This window comes from Acinonyx jubatus, chromosome D4 (assembly GCF_027475565.1).
Source record: "Acinonyx jubatus isolate Ajub_Pintada_27869175 chromosome D4, VMU_Ajub_asm_v1.0, whole genome shotgun sequence".
Taxonomy (NCBI): domain Eukaryota; kingdom Metazoa; phylum Chordata; class Mammalia; order Carnivora; family Felidae; genus Acinonyx; species Acinonyx jubatus.
This window is the reverse complement of record NC_069391.1, coordinates 14,301,060-14,319,221: the sequence shown is the minus strand read 5'-3', so window position 1 is coordinate 14,319,221 and position 18,162 is coordinate 14,301,060. Positions and strand designations below refer to the sequence as shown.

The window sequence follows — 18,162 nt, the reverse complement described above, 5'->3', positions numbered from 1 at the left end:
AAACACCGCTCAATTTTTGCAAATGAAAGACATCACTCCTTCCTCTGAACAACTGATTTTTTACTCATACAATTCAAATATATCATTTGACCGCGTATCTTTTATAGCTGTTGTTTTTCTTATTCAACTGTAAGCCATGATCACAATATGGCAGCGTGCAGGTTAAATAAGACACAATCACAATATTTTTAAAATGTGATAATACTTAAAAATCAGTACACTAAAAAAAAAATCAATCAGAATATTGCACAAAAATCTAGATTTAGGATTTCTTTGAAAAATCAGATCTGACCACTGTGAGCCTATATCCCACATGGCAAATAATTCACTGCAGTAGAGCAGCAGCTACCCTCTCTAGAAGGGCAAGTGTTCTCTCACTAGCACAGTCTACATGGAGACTTTTACTTAATCAGGTTACCTTCCTGATTCCAGTATGTATGTTCTCTGAGCAAAGAACTGTCCTAATTCATCCACATATGTCCTTACATTGTCTTTCACATAGTACTTTCTAATTATCTACTGCGTAGCACAAAGCACAACAGGTTCCTTTCTCACCATTTCAGAGCTCACAGCTCAGCAGAAGGATAACTACCTCTTTGGTAATAGCATGAAACAAAGGTATGTATAATTCCATAACAAACACTTCTCTCACTAGTTATAGTTTCAGGGATACAGCTATTAGAAATTTTAAACTTGGGGTGCCTGGGTAGCTTAGTCGGTTGAGCGTCTGACTTCAGCTCAGGTCATGATCTCACGGTCCATGGGTTCGAGCCCCGCATCGGGCTCTGTGCTGACAGCTCAGAGCCTGGAGCCTGCTTCGGATTCTGTGTCTTCCTCTCTCTCTGACCCTCCCCTGCTCATGCTCTGTCTCTTTCTGTCTCAAAAATAAAAACATTAAACAATTTTTTTTAAAAAAAGAAAAGAAAAACTAAAGCTTTGGATTATTTTCAGTAGAGCATAATTTTCAATACACAAACTTGATGAATTTAATCAGAACAAAAAATACAAAATATAGACCCACCTACAGAATAACCTTAAAATGCAGGGTCGGGTCCACCGTTATTGCAGATATTAACTTTCCAGGTAGTTAAAGAATTCAGTGAATGTGTCCCATTCACTTCTGCCCCAAGTTAAAGTCAAGTTTTACTGCATTTCAAAAGTAAAATTTGATGAGAATTTTTCTTTTAAAGCTACATGTGGTTCTGAAAATGAGTCAACTGCCAGTATTTGCCCAAGTGTGAATGAGCACAAGGCTCGAAGGCAATACTGCATCTTAATCTTTAAAACTTACCTGCCATTGATCATAAGACAAAAACGACACAGAAAAGCCATTGCCCCAACTGGGAAAGCACATCCAAGTATAAAAGAATGGATGATACCTTTCCAATAATCCGGCTTATAGGACACAGAATAATGTAAGCATGGAGTAACTTTAGGATGATAAAAACCACGAAATGCCTTAAGTTTAATGTTCATTTTATAAAACTGGCAAAGCATTTAGCATTTTAGAGAAACATATCACTATGAGAAAATGTACATCCTCAAGAGATCATACACCTCAAGAATATTAAAACTGAGTCTGTTATTTAAAACTGCTGTGGCCATGCCATGAATTCAGTCTCTCTGGAAAGGACAGTTAAGAGGAGCTTAAAATCATTTATATTTCCGAATCTGTAATTCTACTTTGAGGTTTCTGCCCCAAATAAATAATTCAAGGGGGGAAAAAGGCAAACAAAAATATTCATAAATATTTCATAGATATATTCTGAATTCATAGAAACAACCTGAATATACACTAATATTGAATTGGCTAAATAATGATGATATATTTACACAAAGGAACAGAATATGCTATTAAAAAAGGCAATTATGGGGTGCCTGGATGGCTCAGTGGCTTAAGCGACTGACTTAATTTTGGCTCAGGTCGTGAGTTCAAGCCCCACATTGGGTTCTGTGCTGACAGGGTGGAGCCTGCTTCAGATTCTGCGTCTGCCTCTCTCTCTGCCCCTCTCCTGCTTGCTTTCTCCCTCCCTCCCTCCCTCTCTCTCTCTCTAACAATAAATACATAAACTAAAAAAAATTTTTTTAAAAAGGCAACTATGTACTTCAGTAATACTCAAATGTTTATCTTGGATTAGGGCGCCTGGGTGGCTCAGTCAGTTAAGCGTCTGACTTCGGCTCAGGTCATGATCTCACCGTTGTGGGTTCGAGCACCACGTCGGGTTGTGCTGACAGCTTAGAGCCTGCAGCCTGCTTTGGATCCTGTGTCTCCCTCTCTCTCTGCCCCTCCCCTGCTTGTGCTCTCTCTCAAAAATAAATAAACATTAAAAAAATAAAAATAAAAAAACAAAAAAACAAGAAGGGCCTGACCTATAAAAAAATTTTTTTAAAAAGAAATTATCCTGGATGAAAAAAGAACACCAAGGATCCCTAAATATTACATACAATGGAAGTGAAAAGGCATCGGGATCATCGATAAGGCTGCCTGAAATCATTCTATACCATTGCCTAAGAATTATTTACAATGCCCATCAAAATGTACTGCCTAAAACATATGCACTGATTACATGTACAAACAGCCATTATAACTGGAAGAATCACACAATTCCAAATTTTAATGATTATATCTGCTACATAGTTACTTAATTGCTTAGGATTAAAATATCCATCTGTCTTTGTTTCCATGCCCAAATTCTTTTAACTTTTAATTCTTTTTAGAACCACAGGAATTTTAGCAAGAAAGAAATACCTCCATTCCCATACTTTATAGATAAGAAAACAAACACAGAGAGGTTAAGTAATTCTTGCAAGATGATCTAATTACTTGCTAGGTCTAGGCATCATCTTTTCCACTGGTTTTTCTCAAAAATCACTGTTGACAGAAAAAAAGTTTAACCAACATGGAAAACTGTACATGGAAGGAAAAAGCACTGAAAAAAATAGTTACAGCTTTCTGACTCACATCACATTTAAAAGAATGTCTGGGGGTGTCTGGGTGGCTCAGTCGGTTAAGCGTCCGACTCTTGATCTCAGCTGAGGTCTTGGTCTCAGGGTTGTGAGTTCAAGCACCGCATTGAGTTCCATGCTGGGCATGGAGGAAAGGAAAAAGGAAAAAGGAAAGGAAAGAGAAAAGAGAAAAAAGAAAAAAAAAAGAATGTCTGGAGCCTTCTTCTCACAAAATTCTATAAAAATGATTTGTCTTCTAGGGGGAAAGAGGATAAAAGGGTGTAAAACTACTCAGGGATGGAGGGAGGGGGAAATTCCACTATAGATATCTCATATAATTAATACTTGCCATCCTCAAGCGTAAGGACTAGTTTGTTCTGTTTCTAAGATTATACCCTATGAAACGCACAACAACAACAAATCAGTTCCAGAATCTCTTACCTGTACAGAGAAGTCCATCCTTGTAGTAAAGTGCATACACCCTGGCACTGTGTCCAATTAACGATGAGGTCTCAAAGGCTTCATGGTCCTCCAGTTGCTTCATTCTCAAAATAGCCTTCAAATAAACCTTCTTCCAGTGCAAAGCGTCCTGAACAGAATCATCTATCTGCCAGCCCAAATTTTTACACGCAGTCTGCCACACCTCTGTACAGGCACTTATCACCTTATTCCACTGTTTAGAGACGAGGCAGCATGTGAGTAAAGTCTGAGGATCGAGCCATTTTAACAAATAAAAACTGAGCTCCAGGGGAAGGAGTTTGAGGAAGTCCCGCTTGAGGAGAGTCTCCAGGTTATTGGAGAGATGCCTGAGCTGGACTGCCCCACTCAGACTAATCAGGTGATCCAGAGTTTCATTTTTCTGCAAGTCCGTCAGAGAAAGAAATGTAACAGAAATGTTATCAAGCCATGTCTCAAAGTCCTTTCTCTCCATAAGGTTATGGAAAAATTTACCTGTGGCACATCAAAATATTGTATTAGTTCTGCTCAAAAAGACCATTCAAGCAAGACTGCTAACAAATGAAAATTAGTGTAAAAAACTTGGCATTACAACTTTATGTTTAGTTATTACATTACAACTTTACAGTTAATATATTGTATTCGAAAATCTTCCATGCACACAAAAGATAATACATCTAAGAAAACATACTTTAATGAATCATGATCTCTGAAACATAAATCAGTGAGACTTATGTTGGTGTAGGTGACTTGCTCCTTTTGAAGTCTAGCACATGCTACATGCATCTTCACAGTAAAAGATTTATAGTATCACTCATTATAAAATAGTTTATTCTATACACTTCTCTCCCCTCCCCCCAACACGATCAAAACCATCGTAACACTATTTCCTTAATACGCTCTATTTGGGTACTTAAGTCACAAATATAAGCGCCAGCATGTGACAACCAGAAGGCAGGTCTCCTGAGCAGTAACTGGAGACATTAGTTATCATGCTAGGCACAGCTTGATCTGTTACCAAAACCACAGAACTGACTACTGGGTTTTCAATAAATATTCAGGCAAAAAAGGTCTGGGGAAGAAAAACAGGCAGATGTAATAAATCATGTGGCTCAGGTATTTTGGTTTTTCTACTTCCTTTATGGCACTGCCTGTTAGAATAAAAATTACCAAAGGCCTTATGTAGCCTTACATAGTTTTTATTAGCCTCATATGAGCTGGTGACAACTCTTAATCATGTGCCCCCAGAGAGCAAAGAGGGTCAAGGAAGCTTGCACAAATAAGTAATCCTGATGCTTCCAAAACACCAAACAAAACAAAACAAACCAAAACAAAACAAAACAAAAAAAACCAAAAAAACCCCAGGTAGCATCATCCCTACTTTGCAGAGGAGGAAGTTACAAGTCAGAGAAGGTAAGTGATTTGCCTACCTACAGTCAATAGAGCTATTAAAACAGCATCAGAACAGACTGGAAGTCAGTGCTCCCTCCATCAGTACTCTTCCAACCACACAGACCGAACTGTCTCTCTCTGACTACAGCTACAACCAGGAGAATCACAACCTGGTTATAAAATCTGGTACCTATCTGATTATACCACCTTCTCCTTTAAAAGAATGACACATTGCTCCAGGCCTAACTGGAGCAAAAAGAAATGTTACAAGTATATAGCATTACACATTGCATCAAGGTATCAGCCCGCTTTTAAGAACAGGGAGTAAACTAATGAAAAAACAAAAAATACAGCAAATCAGCAAAAATCATCTTTCCCAAGCTTAGCTATATGTTGATAGATGTTAGTGCTGGATGATGGATACACGGAGGTTTTTATTCTCTTTACTACCATATGTTTAAACATTCCATAATTAAAAAACAAAGCTTTCCTTCTAATATCACTTAGTTTCCTACCAGATTGCCATACTAATTTTAAAAATTAACATCCAAATCTCAACACACCTCCAGAGGCAAGGGCAACAAAAGCAAAAATGAACTACTGGGACCTCATCAGAATAGAAAGCTTCTGCACAGCGAAGGAAACAGTCAGCAAAACTAAAAGCAACCGACAGAATGGGAGAAGATACTTACAAACAACACATCAGATAAAGGGTTAGTATCCAAAATCTAGAAAGAACTTATAAAACTCAACACCCAAAAAACAAATAATCCAGTGAAGAAATGGGCAAAAGACATGAATAGACACTTCTCCAAAGAAGACATCCAGATGGCCAACCGACACATGAAAAAATGCTCCACATCACTCATCATCAGGGAAATACAAATCAAATGAGATAACCCTGTCAGAATGGCTAACATTAACAACTCAGGCAACAACAGATGTTGGCGAGGATGCAGAGAAAGAGGATCTCTTTCGCACTGTCGGTAGGAATGCAAGCTGGTGCAGACACTCTGGAAAACAATATGGAGGTTCCTCAAAAAACTAAAAATAGAACTACCCTACAACCCAGCAATTGCACTACTAGGTATTTATCCAAGGGATACAGGTGTGCAGTTTTGAAGGGACACATGCACCCCCATGTTTATAGCAGCACTATCAACAATAGCCAAAGTATGGAAAGTGCCCAAATGTCCATCGATGGATGAATGGATAAAGATGTGGCATAAATACAATGGAGTATTACTCGGCAATCAAAAAGAATGAAATCTTGCCATTTGCAACTACGTGGATGGAACTGGAGGATATTATGCTAAGCGAAATTAGTCAGAGAAAGACAAATATCATACGACTTCACTCATATGAGGACTTTAAGAGACAAAACAGATGAACATAAGGGAAGGGAAACAAAACTAATATAAAACAGGGAGGGGGACAAAATATAAGAGACTCTTAAATATGGAGAACAATCAGAGGGTTACTGGAGGGGTTGTGGGAGGGGGGATAGGCTAAATGGGTAAGGGGCATTAAGGAATCTAGTCCTGAAATCATTGTTGCACTATATGCTAACTAATTTGGATGTAAATTAAAACAAATAAAATTAAAACAGAAAGGCGAGGCGAGGCGATGCGTGACGAGACGAGACGAGACGAGACGAGAAACCAAACAAACCAAACCTATTTACCAGAGGGGAGGTGGGTGAAATAGGTGATGGGGATTAAGGAGTGCACTTGTGATAAGCACTGGGTGATGGAACTGTGGAATCATGATATTGTACATGTGAAACTAATATAACACTGTATGTTAACTATACTGGAATTTAAAATAAAATTACATTTAGAAAAAAAAAAGAATCCTGACACATAGATTAAAAACATTAGTATCTAAATTAATGTCGAAGAGGAAAATAAAATTTTTCCCATAAATGTCACCTAGATGAGGTCTACATCAAAAGCCACATCTCACCTTCCAACTTTGTTCATGTAAGGTCAGTAAAAGTCCTTTTCATTAATTTCCCAAATATCAAATTTGGCCAGAATGTTATCAGACAAAAAACAGTAAATGCAACCAAACTTTCCAATCACATCATCTACTACCCAATAATTTTGGTTTTTGGAACAGTGAATGGACTTTAAAAATAAAATAATATTCTGGAATCCTCAGGGTTTGGGCTAGGCAGGATTTATTAGTTTAAGGATTTACCTGGCAGCCAAAAAATAATCCCTTCACCAAAAGTTTAATCAACAACAGAAGTTAACACACTACCTCCTCCTGAATCCAAACAATCTTCTATCTTCAACATTTCCAGAAATTTTTTACTTGGAAAAAATCACTCATAACAAGGCAAAACAACTCTTTTCTTTGGACACCCACAAAATGTCACCATAGCTAATTAATTAATACTGGCCAATTAAAAACATACACCGAAACATCTGCCCAGGAATCCTTTTCTACAGTGAAAAAGCATGGGGGGCTTCTTCCTCTATCACACCTACACCTACACACACATGAATCTCCACACATCCATCATAGAAATGTTTACATGTAAGTAAGCTGAATTATTATTTAAATGACCACAAGGCAAATTTATAATACCCATGAAAACATTATCAGGTAGGTTCGCACCATTAACAAAAACTAAGACACATCTTACAGCATGCCAAATTAATGTAGTCATGACACCATAGAAAATTAGGGGACAAACTTTTCAGTGAGAGCCTTTAAAAAACCCAGCCATTTCTGAGATTCATATATTCTCTTAACCCAGAAGAATTTTTTCCTCAACTCTGCACTATTAGAAAACACCAGTATTTACTTTTCTAAAAAAAAAAAAAAAAAAGACTTTGGAGGTAACTTTCTTAAGGTCACAGGTCTAAAATGAACTCTTTTAGAGAGCCTGTAGGAATATCACGTACTGGCCGCACAAGGCCCCCAGGGGAAAACTTCAGGAAGCAGGATTTCAATTCAACACATGGAGGAGCTTTTATTTTTTTTAAGTAGGCTTCACGCCCAGCGCAGAGCCTAATGAGAGGCTTGAACACACAACCCTGAGATTAAGACCCGTGCTTGAGTGGGGCGCCTGGGTGGCTCAGTTGGTTAAGCGTCCGACTTCGGCTCAGGTCATGATCTCGTGGTCCGTGAGTTCGAGCCCCGCATCGGGCTCTGTGCTGACAGCTCAGAGCCTGGAGCCTGTTTCAGATTCTGTGTCTCCCTCTCCCTCTGCCCCTCCCCTGCTCACGCTCTGACTCTATCTTTCAATAATAAATAAAAATTAAAAGAAAAAAGACCTGTGCTTGAGATCAGGAGTTGGACACTTAACCGACTGAGCCACTCAGGCTCCCCATTAGGAGGAACTTCTAAATCATCAGGAGATTTCCAACAATGTAGGGGCTGCCTCCAGAATGGTGAGATTCCCATTACTGGGAAAGTCAAGGACAGTTAGAAACAGAGGCAGAATGAGGCATATATGAAAATGCTTTGGAGTCAGTCAAGTCTTTCAGTGATTTACCCACTTCCTACGTGATCATGGGCATCTCTGACCAACTTCTAAACTTCAGTTCTATCTGTAAAATGGAAGCTATCCCTCACTTTGAGGGCTGTGAAACTCAGAAATTGAGCAGGGGTGGTACTTTTGTTAGTTTTATTATTATGAATACTGGCCAGGAAAGCTTTCAGCAGCCTTAAGGCTGGAATAGACAGGACTACTAACAACCCTTTCAACCCTATGATCCTTACCATAAACTTTCCCTTAAATTGGCTTAAAATAGATGGAAGAAAAATTCACGGACTCAAACTTACTGGGGTTTAATTTTATAATTAAGGCCAGTTATTGAGTTGAGGCTAGAATTTCCTGCTAGGTGCATTTCTGTCTGTACCCACACTCCATGCTGTCTTGCCTTCCCCTCCCCCCGACTTGAGATTAAACATTAAACTTGTCCTTCTGCCCTCAATATTAACAGTCACAAAGCTCCGAAATGGGTATGATGAAGACTGCAAAATTGGAAGCCAGGAGGCCTGGGTTTGGTCTCTGGTTCTACCATTAATTCCCTATGTTCCCTCTGGCAACTCTCATATTTGTATTGGTTTAAAAGATTCAAGTACTACTCATAGACATTACTTCATTTGACTATCAGAACTTCAAGGAAAGTATCAGTACTATTGCCCTTAACTAATAAATGAGATTTATGACCCAAGAGGTGGAGTGACTTTCCCAGGGTCCCACAGGAAGTTAAGCAATTTAACATCTTACCTAGCTCCCCACCGCCGCAAACAAAACAAAACCTATATACTGCTAGGTCTTACTAGAGATAGATGTTCTGGATAAAACATCACATGTACGTTTTCCTCTCCTCCACCAGGACCTGGCCTAGTTAAGAGTGAAAACAAGACATTTGTTGTTCGGAAGCCCGAGGCTTCATCTTCCCTGGTTTCTCATCAAGCATAATCAGCTTGTTACAGTACAGAGGTTTTGAAAACGTGTATCTGGATTTATAAACTTACACACACCCAAGGTATCTTTGGAATATTCAAGAAGCTGGTAACACTGGTTGCCTCCAGAGAAACCTGGAGAGCTGAGGAACAGGCGTGAGGAGCCCTCTCTTGAATTTAAAACCATGTGAATATACAACTTATTTAAAATCTTACAACTTAATATTACAACTTATTTATTCATCTCGCCTTTGGTTTTGAGATGAATACAAACAGCTCGGAAAGAATACAGTGTTTATAAAATCCAGGCTCTGCAACTCCACTTGTTGCTGAGTGACACTGGGGAAATCACTTCACCAATCCCAAATCCAGTCCTTGACTTGTAAAATGCAACCTCGGAACAGCATTCCCTGCAAGGGTGTTTGTGAGGCTTAAATCGGATAATGCACGTAAAGCGTTTAGCACAGTACCCTACACGCTGTAAGCCTCCGAGAAACGTCAGTTACCATTATTATTGAGCATTAATATGGCTATCTGTAGTTCAAGCGCCCCCCCCCCCCGCCACATACACACCTGTTTCCATGGCATACCCACAACTACGGCGCAGTCCCTCACATTAATACAGCGCTTTGTACTTCAAAACCACCTCTCCACACTTCATCATCTTTCAAAGTCATGGCAGCCCTGGGACATCATTGTTAACTCATTTCGCAGCTAAGGAAGCTGAGAACTAAGAGGCGGTAACTCCGAGACTCAATGTTCCCATCTCTAAAATCAACTCCAGATCCCTTCAGCCCGTTCGTCGCTCCCAGGTTCCCTGCTCCCAGAGTCGTGTTCCGCGCAGCACTGACCTGAGCGAGCGCCCCGGGGCCCGGGACCTCGCGCCGGGCTCACACCGACTAGGCGCGCTCGGGCCGCCAGAGCCTCGCAGCGGCCGGGTCCGCTCCGCAGCCATGGCGCCTGCAGGGAGAGAAAGACAAACGGCCCGAGGCGCGGCTGGTCAGCAGGGGCGCGGGCGCCTAAGAACCCCCTCCCCGACCGGGCGCCGCCTCACATACAGACCTGGACCAGCGGCCGCCGCTCGGGGTCTGCAACCTCACAGGGGAGCGGCTTCCGGTGCTGCCTGCGTCATCTCCGCGCGTCCCTCCGCCCGCGGCGCCCAGCGGACGCTGGTGCACTTCCGGCCCCGGCCTCGAGGGGGAAGCGGGCGGGCTGAGGAGAGCGCCCAGGGAGGAGGAGCATGCGCAGTATAGCTGGGACCTGTGGCGCTTCATCCTCGACTTAACTTCCGTGCCGTGTATCGGAATTTGTCCGGGGCCTTGGTGTCCTTCGTCGGACCAATCCGATCTTGCACAAACTCTGTGGCGCTTTTCCTTATCCTCACTTTTCGGAGGAGAGGGAGGAAAATTTGAGAGACGTGTCCAAAGTGAAACAACCCATTGAGCCGCCTATCATGCATGTCCCAAACACTATTCTAGGAGATAGGGTTAGTGAGCAAAAAGTACAAAAATACCCGGCCGCCTGGGGTTTATATCCCAGCGGGGGAGGCTGACAGATAAATAACTAAGCAAGGCATGGTGCAAGTCTTAGCAAGTGCTCACGAAAAAAATAAAGCAAGTTAAGGGGATTGGTGACCGAAACAAAGGAGTCAGGTGATCTAGGTTCGAATCCCAGCTCTTGACACTCCGACTGTGCCGTTGGCCTTACTTACGTAACATCTCTGGATTTATATTCGTCTTCTGCATAGCAGTTATAGTACTTCCTCGTGTGATCCTTCTGAGGACTGAAAGCTGAAGCATAAATCTTTAAGCATCAAAGAACAAAAATTGTGTGCTTCCTATGGGCCAGGCACTCTCCTGATCACTTTGCGTTACCGCATTCAGTTCCCACAGTAGCCCTGCATAGTAGTTACTATTATTAACTCTTGTTTTCAGAGATGAGGAAACCCGGGTCAAAAGAGGGTTAAGCATCCTGCCTAAGGTCATCATAACCGGCTATCTTAGGATTTCAACCCAGCCCCCCCTCCTCCCGACTTCAAGAACTTAAATTCTCCTTGTCTCTCCCTAAGGGCTCATAAACTGCGAACACGCGTATCTTATACCAGCACCTTCCAATAGGACTTTCAGCAATTATGTCCCCTATTTACATTGTCTAATAAGGCAGCCACTAGCCTCTTGTGACTACTGAACACTTGAAAATGCCTAATGTGACTGAGGAAATACAATTTTAATTAATTTAAATATAAATAGCCACATGTGGCTAATGGCTACCGTATTGAACAGACTGGTCCAAGAGATAGAACACGTAATATAGACAGTAAGACAGTCACGTATCCAGTTAGTGTTAGGGAATGACCAAGGCGCCAAGCATCCTGAGTCCATCTAGTACGCTTGAAACATGGGAAATACAAATTTGACTATGTGAAGCAGAAGACAAGTATGGTGTCTTGAAAGTCAGGCTCCACGAGAGCAAATTTGATTTGGTAGGCAACAGAAAGCCTCTGTAGACATCTAAGCCAGTGACTGATGACAACATTATAAGAAATTTTAGGAAGACGTGTATGCAGATCAGATAACCTCTATGAAAGGCAAAGCAATACCAAGGTAATTAAGAAAAACAAGCCCCCCTATCAATTTGTAGCAAACAAATTGTGGTAGGAGTTTGATGAATCGAACTGAAAATCCCAGACAGAGGTGCTCTAGAGGCAATGTTGTTAGACCTTCTCATGAACAAAGAAACCAAATTGTCGAAATTGAAGCAAGAGGAGATCTGGGAGCAAAATTTATAGCTCTAAGAGATGAAAATTGCAAAATAGGATTTGTATTTAGTTGTTAAACTTAGAATGTATAAAAAATTTCCTTTCATATGATTTTTTTTTAGTTAGATTTTCCCACTTTGTAAAAATTTCCAAGATTGCATGACAAATGGCTGAGCAAACATTGACACTTTTCCTAGCCAAACAATTACAAAAAAATGCCCTGAGTGGCAGGCAGGAACATCAACATGTGAAAAGAAGAAAATGGTTCAGCCCTGCCTGAAAACAGAATGCTCAATACAACTGCTTATGCGACAGCAACATGAAAATATGCTGAATGTTGTTTCCTTCCTTAAACTTGCTGGTAGAAACAGTGTTTGGAATAATCCCTACATATTCATGCCCCCCAGGAAAACGGCAAACAGCAAATGCTTAGTTCCTTCAGTTCTGGCTAAAATGGACTATGTGTTGTTTTCCAGTTTGAGATAAAAAATGCCTGGGTAGGTAGTTGGGGTGACATATAATTGATTCAGTAAACTTCTTGCATAGCCTAGACTAGGAATTCAAAATCCTTCCCAATGAGACATAAACCAAAACTTTCATACGATATTTCTTTGGGGAGGAAAAAAAAAAAGAAACGCACCCATTAGGGATGATAAGTATTCCTTGATGTTTTAGTACATGTCTTGCGCATGCATATACCAGGGAGCAGGAACTAGTCCAATTGTTTAGTTTCTTGAGAGCACTCTAAAACATACTGTATGACATTTCTCCTTGTATTATGATGTTTGAGAGGTGATGTAGGTGAACTGCTCTTTCAACTCCCACACACATTTCACCAGGAATTCAGCATACCGGCAACAGGTCAGTTTCAAAACATATACAAGGTTGGAAGCGTTTGAAAAGGTTTGTGTTCGCCATTCTTTGTTCCGGATTCACTCTAGCTGTAACATAATCTGCACTTGCTTCCCTATGGAGTCAGCAGGTATTCTGGGACAAAAGCTCAAGTTGATTGGAAAGAAACTTTATCCTTAAAGTCTCAGGCACAAAGCACCTTACCGCAATTGCTGTTAGACTGGAATGATGCTGAGAGCTACATTTGGACATAATTTTGGCATCTGGATTCAGTAATTTCCAAAGTCCTGAAACGGTACACAGACAACATGCAGGTAAGTTTCTTAAATCTTGGAAGCATTTGATATCTATTAAAATAGGCTTGAGAAAGCTGAAGTTTCTTCTATGTGCACATCATCAGCTTTGAGAAAATGGAATGGAATTCAGATTATAATTACAGGGATTTGTTTTGTTTTGTTTTGTTTTGTTTTGTTGCCTATTCATTAGGTATAGGAAAGGAAAAGATGGGGGTCAGGATTCTCAGTGGTTAAGCTTTGGACTCTCCCAGACTTGAGTTCCAATTACGACCCTTCCCCACGCTCTTACCCACTGAGATGATCTTTGGCAAGTTACTAAACTTGGATGCTCACCTTAATTTTGGAAATAACCTATATGAAAGGGATGTTACCAAGGCTAAGTGAATTAAGTCATTTAAAGTGCTTAGCACAGTGCCTGACACACTGCAAATGCTCAGTAAGAGGTAACTATTATTATGGAAGGCTTTGTCAATCAAACTCCAATAGAAATTTAATTTCTTTAATGTTCCCTTGCTCTGTTATATTACGATACTGTATATACCCTTCCAGATGGAAAGTTTCCATCTTCTTTGATGATGTGGAGTAAGCTTGGCACAGAGCCATCCTAGATCTCTGAAGGGGTGCTATGCAGATAGTGGGAATTTGCCCATATTGGCAGATGTGTTGAATGGATTAGGGGACATCGCTAAAACAGACAATGTCAGAAATCAGTATCAGATTAAATTGGAAAGTCATAGTAGAAGGATGTAAATGTTTGATAGTAGCCATTGTTCACTGGCCAACAAAAGCAACTACTACATGGAAAAATAGCCCTTGACCTTTGTAATTAGAGAAGAAACTGATCCAAGTGCTTCACTTTCAGAAAAAAAAAATCATATATTTTCCTGTAGGCTTTTAGCACAATAATTCTGCTTGTTACTTTATATCCATATGTCTATGCCTGATTCCTCTTTGCTTTTCCAATGTATAGCACCGTGCCTTGCATATAGTAAGTAGGCTTTCATCCAAACAAGCGAGAAAACAACCAACTAGCATTTTATTCAGTTTCTACTTCATGCCAAATACTGAACTCTGCAACAGTGGAGAAGAGAGAGCTGTCTCTTCTCTGCCAGCTGTTCAGGAGACCATGATCTAGTGGGAGAGACAGATAACAAAAATAAACGAGAAACACTTAAAATAGTGTATTTCTAAGTGCTGTAAGAAGTATGTATAGCATTCAGTGGGGGCAAAAATAAGAATGGAGACAAAGCTTGAATGAACATGTGTTTTCGTCTTATTTAGGTGACATTCTGCAGACTTCGGACTCACCAGTGGTGTTTCATTCTATTTAATGTTATCCTGTTTCATGCTTTGCTTTTTGGGGCTGATTTTGTGGAAGAATACTTTCTGCATGCTTTGCCTTATGTGGATATGAAAGCTCTTGAAATTAAGGAGAAGGCAAGAAAATTGAACACGGAGCCCCTAAGAAGTAATCTTTCCAAGTATTACATCCTGAGCCAGTCGGAGCTGTGTAAAGGGAAGAATATATTTTTACTCTCTCTTATCTTCAGTAGCCCGGGAAATGGAACAAGGCGGGACCTCATCAGGAAAACCTGGGGTAACGTGACCAGTGTTCAAGGGCACCACATTCTCACACTGTTTGCTTTGGGAATGCCCGTTTTGGTAACTACCCAGCAAGAAATAGACAAAGAGTCCCATAAGAATAATGATATAATTCAAGGAATCTTCTTGGACAGTGCTGAGAACCAAACCCTGAAAATCATCACGATGACGCAGTGGGCTGTGACTTTCTGCCCTAATGCCCTGTTCATTCTTAAGGTTGATGAAGAGATGTTTGTCAATGTCCCGAGCTTGGTAGACTATCTTCTTAATCTGAAAGATCACCTGGAGGATGTCTATGTAGGAAGAGTTATCCATCAAGATACACCCAACAGGGATCCTAATAGTCAAGAATTTGTCCCTTTCAGCGAGTACCCAGAAAAGTACTACCCAGATTACTGCAGTGGCGAGGCTTTTATTATGTCCCAAGATGTGGCTCGGATGATGTATGTGGTTTTCAAAGAAGTACCCATAATGGTTCCTGCTGATGTGTTTGTAGGAATTTGTGCAAAGTCTATTGGCCTTATACCCATCCACAGTTCAAGGTTTTCTGGAAAAAGGCACATCAGATACAACAGATGTTGCTATAAGTTCATTTTTACATCCTCAGAAACTACAGATATTGAAATGCCCCTGGCGTGGAAGGAAATTAGCAGTGGGAAAGAATGTACCCTGTTTGAGACTTACTACGGGCTCATTTCCTGCAAACTTCTGACATACTTTGACACCCTTAAACGTTTCCATGTGGGTACCATAAAAAATGATGGCATGTATTTGGGTGATTAGTTTTTTTTTTTTTTTTTGCTTTTTATTATAAATTTGGTCTTTTTAAATTAACTCATACCTCGTTATAGAAAGCATCCCTCCTTCCTTGTGTTTTATGTACTTTCTTTTAGCGAGTTGCAAAACGTTATTAGTGCTCGGATGTACTACATCATATTGAGATTTCATGTTACGAAATCTAAGTTGAGATAGCACTCTTTTCAAAATAAAACATTCTATCCAAAAAAGGGAGAACATGACACTTAATTACAACCCAAAGTCTTGTTTCTCTTTGCAGTCATTGAATTTATAAAAATCATATTCTGTGGAACTGTCATGATTCAGCAATAGCAATGGCAACTAATTTTTGCGAATGCTCAGAATTAAAGGCAAACACCAAGGAATTTGTTGAACAAAATTGTCATCTTGTATGTAAGCAGGAAGCATTTTACTCATTGGGTAGTGGAATTACATTTAATTTAAAAGTATGAACCACATAGTATATGGACTTGGATAGCTAACTCTTTGTAAAGCAATTTTCATCAAGTTCTAATTAGCCAGTGCTTTACAGACGGGATGCGACACATTCACATTCCCTGCTAATGTGTACACTCTGAGTTAGTTTCCTAGAAATGCTGTAAAAAAAGTACCACAAACTCGGTGACTTAAAACAACAGAAATGTATTTGTTCTAGTTTTATTTTGTATGACAAATTTTTTAATGTTTCTTTATTTTTGAGAGACAGAGTGAGCCTAGGGGAGGGGCAGAGAGAGGGAGACACAGAATCAGAAGCAGGCTCCAGGCTCTGAGCTGTCAGCCCAGAGCCCGACGAGGGGCTCGAACTCACGAGCGGTGAAGATCATGACCTGAGCCACCCCAGGCATCCCTATTTGTTGTAGTTTTAAAGACTAGTTTTAAAGACGAAATCAAGGTGTTGGCAGGGCCCTGCTCTCTCTGAAGCCTGTGAGGGAGAATCCTTCCTTGTCTCTTCGACCTTCTGGTGGTTGGCAACCACTCTTAGCATTCTTTGGCTTGCGGACAGACCACTTTAATCTCTGCCTCCATCTTCACACATGGACTTCTCTCATGGGTCTGGGACTTTGTATAATCTCTGCTCTGTGCTATGTCCAAATTTTCTCATTCTTCTAAGGACATCAGTCATTGGATTAGGACCCAAATGACCCCATCCTAACTTGATGACATCAGCAAAAACTCTATTTCAAAATAAGGTCACATTGACAAAAATCAGGGGTTAGGATTTCAACATTACCTTTTTTGGGGACACAATTTAACTCACAACACACTTGGTGATTTCTCTTGTGGAATAACTAGGCACTAGATCAATGTTCCCATTCTGGGGCCCTCGGAATTTTAGGTGTCCCCGAAGTAATACACTTTGAAAATCTCTGCCATGACACTTACTACATCATCTTTCTGGATATATTACTAAAATATACTGAGCCTCAGTCTATGTACAGATTCAGCCTTGTAGGACCCGTGGACTAAATGAGACATGTCAAGCACCTAGCATTGGATTTGGCCCATAGAAAATGACCGATAAGAAGAGGTAGCATTTAAAAACATACGTTCTGAGTGTAACAGCTTAGGTTCAAATCTTGGCTCCACTTATCTGCTGTGTGATCTTGTACAAGTTCCTTATCTCTGCTGTGCCTCAGCCTCATGTGTAAACAGGGTAATAATAGTATTTTATTCCTGGGAGAGGAAAAAGAGCAACATGAGTTCATAGATGAAAAGCTTTTAGAACAATGCTTGACAAACATTTGTCTGCTATTATCCTCAAAATATAAGCAAGTAAAACATTTGACTAGCCACCAGGAAGCCAGGTTAACATTCTGGCTCTGGAATGTGCAATCTGTAAGAAATAGTAGCTACCATTAGTAATAACGATTAAGAATTTTATAATTTTCCCCTTTTAAGTTCCAGGCTTTGGCCGTATCGCCTTGTAGTTCCCCCAAATGTTTCCTGTTTTCATGTCTGTCCCCTGCTTGCCCTGCTACTCTCCTTTATTTCTCACTTGACTATGTCCTACCGGTTCTTTGAGTTTCAGGTGTTTCCTTCTCTGAGAAACCTTCCTTCAAGTCTAGGGTAGGTGTTTCCTGTTTTTCTCTATTCTTGTACTTACTATACACTAATGTTCTATTTCTATTTCTGATAGAAATTTGTTTCTATTTTCCTCCACTATTAGTCACTTGCTACCTGTGTGATTTTGAGATAAGCTACTTAACTTCTCCGAGCTCGGGTTTCTTCATCTGTGAAATACAGATGTAAAAATATAAACGAGATTGGGACGTCTGGGTGGCTCAGTCAGTTAAGCATCCAACTTCGGCTCGGGTCATGATCTTGCATTTTGTGAGCTCGAGCCCCACATCGGGCTCTGTGCTGACAGCTCAGAACCTGGAGCCTGCTTAGGATTCTGTGTCTCCCTCTCTCTCTGCCCCTCCCTCATGCTCTAATAAAAACATAAATAAAACATTAAAAATTATGTATATAAATGAGATGAACTTAGCATTTAGGACAATGTCTAACACTTTTTCCCAATGCCATGCACATAATAAGCAGTCAATAGTGTTTATTTGTTAAATGTGAAATAAAGGATGAAATAAATAATAATTTTCAAATTTTATTTAATCGTAGAAAAAAGTCACAGGTGCA

General features: G+C 40.3%; 2 protein-coding genes across 3 annotated transcripts in view; one reads left to right on the top strand and one right to left on the bottom strand.

The window, feature by feature from the left end:
• The window catches only part of FBXW2 (F-box and WD repeat domain containing 2), a 28,322-nt gene extending 17,896 nt beyond the window's left edge, over positions 1-10,426 (bottom strand). Inside the window, exons 1-3 of one of the 2 annotated variants that reach the window (XM_027034968.2) lie at positions 10,285-10,426; positions 10,074-10,182; positions 3,388-3,897 (exon numbers count right to left, since the gene is read on the bottom strand). In XM_027034968.2, coding sequence (XP_026890769.1) covers positions 3,388-3,877 — 490 coding nt within the window. In that variant the 5' untranslated portion in view covers positions 3,878-3,897; positions 10,074-10,182; positions 10,285-10,426. The remainder of the gene's footprint in view (positions 1-3,387; positions 3,898-10,073; positions 10,183-10,284) is intronic. The other variant, XM_027034965.2, reaches the window with a different exon arrangement.
• A 2,255-nt stretch (positions 10,427-12,681) lies between these two features.
• Positions 12,682-15,697, top strand: B3GALT9 (beta-1,3-galactosyltransferase 9). The gene is made up of 3 exons (XM_053205460.1): positions 12,682-12,841; positions 12,960-13,146; positions 14,410-15,697. The coding sequence occupies exons 2-3, from the start codon at positions 13,141-13,143 to the stop codon at positions 15,511-15,513; spliced, it is 1,110 nt and encodes a 369-aa protein (XP_053061435.1). The 5' UTR covers positions 12,682-12,841; positions 12,960-13,140; the 3' UTR covers positions 15,514-15,697.
• The last annotated feature ends 2,465 nt before the right edge of the window (positions 15,698-18,162 follow it).